This window comes from Berghia stephanieae, chromosome 8, assembly GCF_034508935.2.
Source record: "Berghia stephanieae isolate SIO BIC M18660-M18661 chromosome 8, UCSD_Bste_1.3, whole genome shotgun sequence".
NCBI lineage: Eukaryota > Metazoa > Mollusca > Gastropoda > Nudibranchia > Aeolidiidae > Berghia > Berghia stephanieae.
The window spans coordinates 30,962,462-30,970,908 of record NC_088367.1 but is presented as its reverse complement, the minus strand read 5'-3'; the positions used below and the strand labels follow the sequence as shown (position 1 = coordinate 30,970,908).

The window sequence follows — 8,447 nt, the reverse complement described above, 5'->3', positions numbered from 1 at the left end:
GACTCAAAAAAAGATGTCAATAAATATATATAAATATATGTTGTATTATGCATTGTAACCTTATTATTGTTATCTTCTTTATCTATGGGTATATGAGTGTGTGTGTGTGTGTGTGTGTGTTTGTGTGCGTGTGTGTGTGTGTGTTTGTGGGTGTGTGCTTTGCATATCACGGTTAAAGATTTATGTTTGTACATCAGTGGGTGTGTGCTTTGCATGTCACGGTTAAATATATATGTTTGTACATCAGTGGGTGTGTGCTTTGCATGTCACGGTTTAAGATATATGTTTGTACATCAGTGGGTGTGTGCTTTGCATGTCACGGTTAAAGATATATGTTTGTACATCACATATATACATGAGTACATCTAAGTTGAAATACTATCTTTACCACGTGTATCATTATTGTAATCTTTAATCAATAGATGTTTAGCATTACTATTGATATTAAGGGCATTAAGGGATTGAGAGCTGTATTTTGCTGTCAACGAACGTGAGGAATGGGCAGACATTTGTGATCCAAAGTCTCAAAACGGTATTAAGTCGAGATGATTAAGATGCTGAAAACTGAATCTGTAGCCAGAAATATCAGACTTGCGTTGAGTTTATATGCTTTATTGAGGAGAATGAATATCATATTTTAGAGCGTTAAATAACAATAATTCATATTTTTGACCAGTTCAGCTTTAATTTGACTTTTTAAGCATCTGGTTCATCCCGACATAATACCGTTTTGAAACGTTGGGTCACATTGTCATCACAGAGTGCGGCCAGCCAGCATCATTGAACACGAAGCTGGATAGTAAGTTTTAAAAATGAGCTTTTATATACCGAAATATCCACTAAATGGGCTCAAAGCGCTTTACAAGGGGTCCAGGCCAACAGCAACACTTAACATTTAGGACAGGACATGACGCCTGTTAGGCGATATTACAATTTTTTTTCGGACAGAGACAGCGCACCTGAGAACGATGAGAGAATGTGAGTAAAGAGCCTTTTCCAAGGATTCAGCCGCAGAGTAAGTAAGTAAGACATGTGTAATGCTGACTAGCTACCGTCAGAACTGTCTGCAAGTTATACCATTATAAAAAGTAGTCCTTCAGAGCCATTGGGCCCATGGAGCCGGAGTTTATCCTGGATTCTATAGCGTAAAACAGGCAATGTTAATTGCTTATTATTATTAGGATAGGACGCTAGTTTATAGTAAAGTATATCCGGACAGACAGAACAACGTATTGAAGCTTTTGAGATGTGGACGTACAGGAGAATGCTGAAAATACCTTGGACAGCAAGAAAAACAAACATCGAAGTCCTCGACCTAATGGGCCAAAAACAAAAAGAACTTCTTTTGACTGTGAAGCACAAAAAGCTGTCATATTTTGGACATATGCGAAGACATGATAGCCTCGAAAAAAAGGATAATAGAGGGAAGAATTGAAGGAAAGAGAGGCAGAGGAAGACAAAGGAAATCCTGGACAGATGGCATCAAGGACGCTACAGGACGGCGCATGGCAGACTGTAACGAGGCTGCAATGGACCGTGAAAGATGGAAGGCCATGACATCCGACCTCTGGAAAGAGATGGAACCCGGGTAAGGTAAGTATATCCAATAGAACCAGCTACCCATTCACTGCTGGGTGGACAAGGGGTCGGGAAAAAGATCTCGACAGTACCATCACAAGAAACCTTTTGTGGGGCAGCGTGGCTCAACGGTACGCCTTTACCTCGTACCCGAAAGGTAAAGAGTTCGATTACCCGCTGTGTTGTCGTGTGGCATTGAGCAAGTCAGCTCGCTCCAGATCAGTTTGCGGCGCTGCACTGCGGCTGATGCCTGGGATATTCCGGTCTTCCCTCGGATTAGACAGATATCCCCTATGGGATGAATAAAGGAAATTCTATTTTTTTAAATTACTTATAGATAGTATGCAGATGACGTCCCTCAGGCCTTTGTTATTGTTTTTGCCATCCGCGTTTGTGAGTTGTTCTCACTAAACTGTATTAACCAGCCTATAAAAGTTCATGGTTACACAGAGTTTGTGTGTTGGTCCGTTATACTTCCGGATGGCAATGTTGTGAACTCCTTGGCCAAGCGCATTCTATCTATATTTGAGTGTTACTTTCAAAACCTGCTGTCACATCTAGACAGAAAATGAGATAAAACTCCCCTTCAATCTATGAGACACTTAGGAATCAACAACTAATAATGTGAAATTGAATGTAAGCTTCAATTTAATAAACTAAAACAGATAATGTGGACGTTTCGGGTTTCGCCTTAATCAACAAAACAGGATGAATGAAACACTACAGATGAATTAGATAATATATTATGATAATGGCGTTGTTAAGGTGATCCATTGTCACATTTTATCTCATTCGTTTGTAGTGTTTCATTCATCCTGTTTTGTTGATAAAGAGGAAACCCGAAACGTCCACCTTATCTGTTTTTTGTTTATTTATATTGAAGCTGACATTTAATGTCCCCATTGTGATTTATTTTTTTTTCAGCTTCGAGCAGCAACATTTATATTAGGAATCAACAGTGAAAAGGGGGGGGGGGGTGATCTTTCAAATCACTCAGTGTATTATTCTAAGTGGCAAATAGACAAGTAGTTTACTTTTAATTCACAAGGGGTCTTTAGCCAACAATATTAAAGGTTTAATGATCACTTGGCATTTGAACGAAAAATAGATAAGATCATACTGAACGATGCCAGAACTGCATGTCTATCTGGGGCTCGTTCCGTTTGTGGGTGTTCAATTTCAAGTCAGTAAACACGACATTTGTATATTGGTGGTATGTATTTAATTAAAATACACACTATTTCTTCCGGCTATATGTGAGAAGAAATCACCCAACTGAATATAGATAGTATGCAGATGACGTCACTCAGGCCTTTGTTATTGTTTTTGCCATCCGCGTTTGTGAGTTGTTCTCACTAAACTGTATTAACCAGACTATAAAAGTTCATGGTTACACAGAGTTTGTGTGTTGGTCCGTTATACTTCCGGATGGCAATGTTGTAAACTCCTTGGCCAACCGCATTCTATCTATAGAAAGCTGCGAAAATCCGTGCCAAATTTCAATTGTATTAAGTACTTACATATAAAAAATGTTGTTTACCGACTTGACTCTTCCTGACATAGACACGCATCTTCTACTATTAAAAGCCTTTTGCCACTTCGGAAGTTTCGCGTCTCTATAGATAGTTCGAAGATGACGTCACTCATGTCATTGTTATTGTTTTTTGCCATCCGCGTTTATGAGTAATGCTCACTGAACTGTATTAAGATGACTATGAACGTTCATGGATACACACAGTTTTGTGTGTTGATCCGTTATACTTCCGGATGGCAATGTTATGAGCATCTTAGCCAAGCGCATACTGTCTATAGATAATTTGCGCTTGTCTAAGAAGCTCACAACATTGCCATCCGGAAGTATAACGGACCAACACACAAATCTATGTGCAACCGTGAACGTTGATAGTCCGGTTAATACACTTTAGCTAGAATTACTCATAAACACGGATGGCAAAAAAAAGCAATAACAAAGACCTGATTGACTTCAACTTCATTCTATCTATAGCATTATATATTGTTGTCTCCGCTACTATCAGTTTCAATCCAACAAAAATACAACGTATCTAGGTAAAAAATAATAATTTACGATGGGGATGGTCGGATTTGAATGTGAATCGTGTGCTCTCCTGTGTGTTACTATCTATGTCATTTTCGTTATCGTGGGGTGGAACGGTTTTATTGGTGTACCAATAAAAAGTCATCGATCCAATCTTTGAACGGATACATCTCTAACCTTTTATGAAAAAAAAGAGCTTTATATAGCGCAATATCCACTAAATGTGGTCAAAGCGTTTTACAAGGGGTCCCTGGTCAACAGCAACATTTAACATATAGGACGGGACATGCCGCCTGTTAGGCGATATTACAATTTTTCGGACAAAGACAACACTGTTAACGGCCAGCTACTCATTTTACACCTGAGTACGGTGAGAGAATGTGAGTAAAGAGCCTTTTCCAATGACTCAACTATGCGCCGAGCGCGAGGCTCGAACCCAGGACCTTCCGATCCGAAAGCGAGTGTCAGACCACTAGACCACATAGCTGCACAACGGTTTTATTGATGTACCAATAAAAAGTCATCGATCCAATCTTTGAACGGATACGTCTCTAACCTTTAATGAAAACACTATTTTCTGTTATCGGGACTTGCTATAGCTAGATCCTATCGTTTAAGAGCTAAGAGGTTCTAAAAACATTGAAACTCTATGTGTAAGTTTTATGCATAGATACAATTTATCAATTATATAATTAGTATAGAATGTCAACCAATTGATAATATTGAGAATTAAATTTCTAATACATAGCCCTAAATAAGTGTCTTATTCAATATTCGTACTCGTAGTATGATTTACTCTCTTTACATTCATTTGGCGTGTCCGGCTTGTACATTCGAGAGTTTCAAATAACTGTGATACAAAAGACAATAATATCCAATGTCATGTCACACGAACCTACTATTAGAGTGCCAGGATATGGAGTTATCACAGTTTCTGACGTTAAACGAATGATAGCAATTAATTACTCGCTACCTTTTGAAAAGGTAGCTAGCTTATCACAAAGTACTCTCTCCTTAGTCTATTAGACCCAGCTAACCAAACCTTTCTGGTGGTGGGGGATAGAAAATAATAGCCACAAGACAAGGGACACAACGTTACTCTGGTGAGCAGAATTCTTCAACTCACTATCGGACTCTTAGCATGGACTTGAGATTATTATTAATACATTAGGAATGAGCAATTTATTTTATCTTATTCCAAGTAAAAACCGGCTTTGAAAAATTATTTTATTATGATTACACCTCCATAGTTACAAATATCAGTTTGATTTTTTTTTAAACTCATGATGATGACGACGATGATGACGACGATATGACGACGGATGATTGATTTGATGATGATGAATGAGAATATGATGCACACTGATGACGCGACGACGTATGATGATGGATGAGATTGATTGAGCTTATGATGATGACAATGATATGAAGTGACATGATATATTAATAATTATAATAAAATTTAAAATTATTAAAATATAATAATAATAATAATAATAAGTATATATAATTATATAATATAAAATAAGAAGAAATGATGACGGAAGAAAAGAGAAGAAGAGAAGAAGAAGAGAAGAGAATAGATGAATTAGAATAATAATATAATGATGATAATAATATAAACAATATAATAACGAATATAATAATAATAATATAAATGAATATAATAATAATAATAATAATAATGACAATGATAATGAATGAATGAATAATAATAATAATAATAATAATAATAATAATATATAATAATAATAATAATAATATAATAATAATAATAATAATAATAATAATAATATAATAATAATAATAATAATAAAAAATAATAATAAAAAAAAAATAAAGAAATAAAGAATGAAAAGAAGAAGAAGAAGAAGAAGAAGAAGATAAAATAATAAAAAATAAAATAAAATAAAAAATAAGTAATAAGAAAAAAAAGAAATAATAAAAATGAAAAAAAAAAAGAAGAAAAAAGAAAAATAAGATAAAATAATAATAAAAAAATGAAAAAAAAAAATAAGAAAAAAATAATAATGAATAATAAAAAAGATAGATAATAATAATAATAATAATAATAATAATAATAATATAATAATAATAATAATAATAATAATAATAATAATAATAATAATAATAATAAGAAGAAGAAGAAAAGAAAAAGAAGAAAAAACGAAGAAGAGAAGAAGAAGAAGAAGAAGAAGAAGAAGAAGAAGAAGATAAAAAGATAAAGAAGAAAAGAAGAAGAAGGATGATAGATAAAATCGAAGAGAGAAGTCGAATGAATGAAGAAGAGAGAAGAAGAAAGAAGAAGAGAAGAACAGAAATATAATATAGTAATGAATACATAATTATAATATAATAATAATAATAATAATAATAATAATAATAATAATAATAATAATAATTTGGATGACAATAAAAATAACAGTAAAAACAACGAAGACGTTGATGATGATGATGATGATGATGATGATGACTGAAATAACAACTCATTACATACAACAACGATGCCAGACCAGGATGTCATACTTACAATCCAAGATGCAGGGTAAGTGCCGCCACTGCAATAATAAGGAGTATAGTCCAGATGACTCGAACCGCACGGTACTTGGATCCAGTAATGAAAGCCACGCTATTTACTGAACACTTCTCTGAGTAGATGGAAATCACCTTTTTGATCCTATCCTTTGAGGCATGGCTCAGGAATTTCCGCTCTCGTATACCCATGGTTGTTTACAACTATAAATAGCTTGTTTTAAAAAATGTAGAATATTTTAATGTATCTTTTTATTTTATGCGTTATTGAATCCTGTTTTTGTGGTTCTTGTTGCTTTAGAATATGTATTTGTTGATGTCAATCAAAGGAATATCCATTTTTTAAATCTTTTATCATAAAGACTTCTATGTCAAAAGAATTGTATGTCAGGTAATATTGCCACAGCTTGTTGATACGTAGATAAAACAACAAGAGCAATATAAGAAGTGAAATTCAAATTACACTTCCCAGAGCTTTTTTTAACCTAAGTTAAATCTGATATAATGAACATAAAATATTTGTGTACAAATGTAAGAAAATCAAAGTTGTTTATATCAGTTTCTATATTATTATCCTACTCTACACAACTATATTATTCTACAAAACTAAATTTTCTACACAACTAAATTATTCTATAAAACTAAAGTATTTTACAAACAAAGCTATTCTACAAAACTAAATTATTCTATTTAAAAAGTTGTTTAGATCAGTTACCATATTATCCTACTCTACACAACCATATTATTCTACAATAATAAAGTTTTCTACACAACTAAATTATTCTATAGAACTAAAGTATTCTACAAACAGAAGTATTCTTTAACACTAAAATATTCTACAAAATTAAAGTGTTCCACAAACATAAGTATTCTACAAACAAAATTATTGTACAAACAAAATTATTCCACAAAACCAAAATATTCTACACAACTCACCATTAACATAACGAATCCGATACGAAGAAGAAGCTACCGTACCATTCATCCCTTCCACTTCCACAGTCATCAATCACATTATCACATGTTATCTCTACCTATGTTACCGAGTCATAAATAACAGAGGGAGTTTATTTGGCAATTATTTATTTGCTGACATACTACTAATAAACATATTTTTTTTAAAATTCTAGCCAGAAAACTCGTCCTTCAATAAATATCGATCGATTAAGCTGCTTACTCATCTTGCCAAACATTTCTCAAACCTGAGACTTCCTTAAGGACCTTGAAACTTATCCAAATTTTTTATCCAGATGAAAATTCGGACTGAAAGTTTTAAAAGCCAAAAACGAGGACTTTTTTTTTTCTTCTTTTCTTTTGTTTTTGTCAGCATACGAAATGATATTCATTCTTCTTAATAAAACATAAAAACTTTACCAAGCTCTCAATTTATTTTTTTGTTTTCTATAAATGACTTTTTTACATTTACACCACCCGACGTGGACATATATGCAGGTCTGACATCTGAACCCAATTATGGGCCTAGTTTAACATTGTAATGGACAATATCTTGCGTTATTTCTTGAAATTTCCATGACAACAATGAGCCCATGATGAATTAGGTTATCAGACCTTCAAATAAGTGCACGTCGACATCACCGCGATATAATATAATACCATGTTGAGGCGATAAAGTCACACATGCCAGTTAAAGTCGATCTGTTATGCTCGAATAAAAAGCATTGAATTGAATACAGTTATTTTGCCAGTTGTGAATTTAGGTCCCGAGAATTCTGGAACTACGAGCTGGAAAAAGTAAACCACAGACTAAAACTCAAACTTAATCATTCCGGTTCAACAACCAACTACTTAGCCGAAGTGCTGAGTGAGGAGGTCACTGCTCTCTCTCTCTCTCTCTCTCTCTCTCTCTCTCTCTCTCTCTCTCTCTCTCTCTCTCTCTCTGTTTACCTGAGCTCAACCACAGTCGCGCGTGCTGGTAGTAATTTGAGTAGTTAAAATATTGGTCTGACAGGATAGTGGATAATCGGCAAACGAAATTGTTGACGGTATGTGGTCGAATAAAATACTCACCACGCAGATCTGCCGCCCCCCCCCCCCCCAAAAAAAAAGAAAAAAAAAGTAAAAAAAGAAAGTAATATCGTGCGTAACCAACACACTATACTTTGTGTAACATTTAATAATCATAGTCTCTATGAGAGAGAGAGAGAGAGAGAGAGAGAGAGAGAGAGAGAGAGAGAGAGAGAGAAGAGATAGAAACAGGGAGAGAGATTTGGAGAGAGAAAGAAAGAGAGGGAGAGAGAGAGTGAGAGAGAGAGAGAGAGGG

At 34.2% G+C, this 8,447-nt stretch overlaps 1 protein-coding gene across 2 annotated transcripts in view; it reads right to left on the bottom strand.

Moving 5' to 3' along the window:
* Positions 1-8,174, bottom strand: part of LOC144978507 (degenerin unc-8-like) — a 53,696-nt gene extending 45,522 nt beyond the window's left edge. The window contains exons 1-3 of one of the 2 annotated variants that reach the window (XM_078924673.1): positions 7,781-8,174; positions 7,103-7,200; positions 6,165-6,572 (exon numbers count right to left, since the gene is read on the bottom strand). In XM_078924673.1, the coding sequence (XP_078780799.1) occupies positions 6,165-6,358 (194 nt within the window). In that variant the 5' untranslated portion in view covers positions 6,359-6,572; positions 7,103-7,200; positions 7,781-8,174. The remainder of the gene's footprint in view (positions 1-6,164; positions 6,573-7,102; positions 7,201-7,780) is intronic. The other variant, XM_078924674.1, reaches the window with a different exon arrangement.
* Between the last annotated feature and the right edge of the window lie 273 nt (positions 8,175-8,447).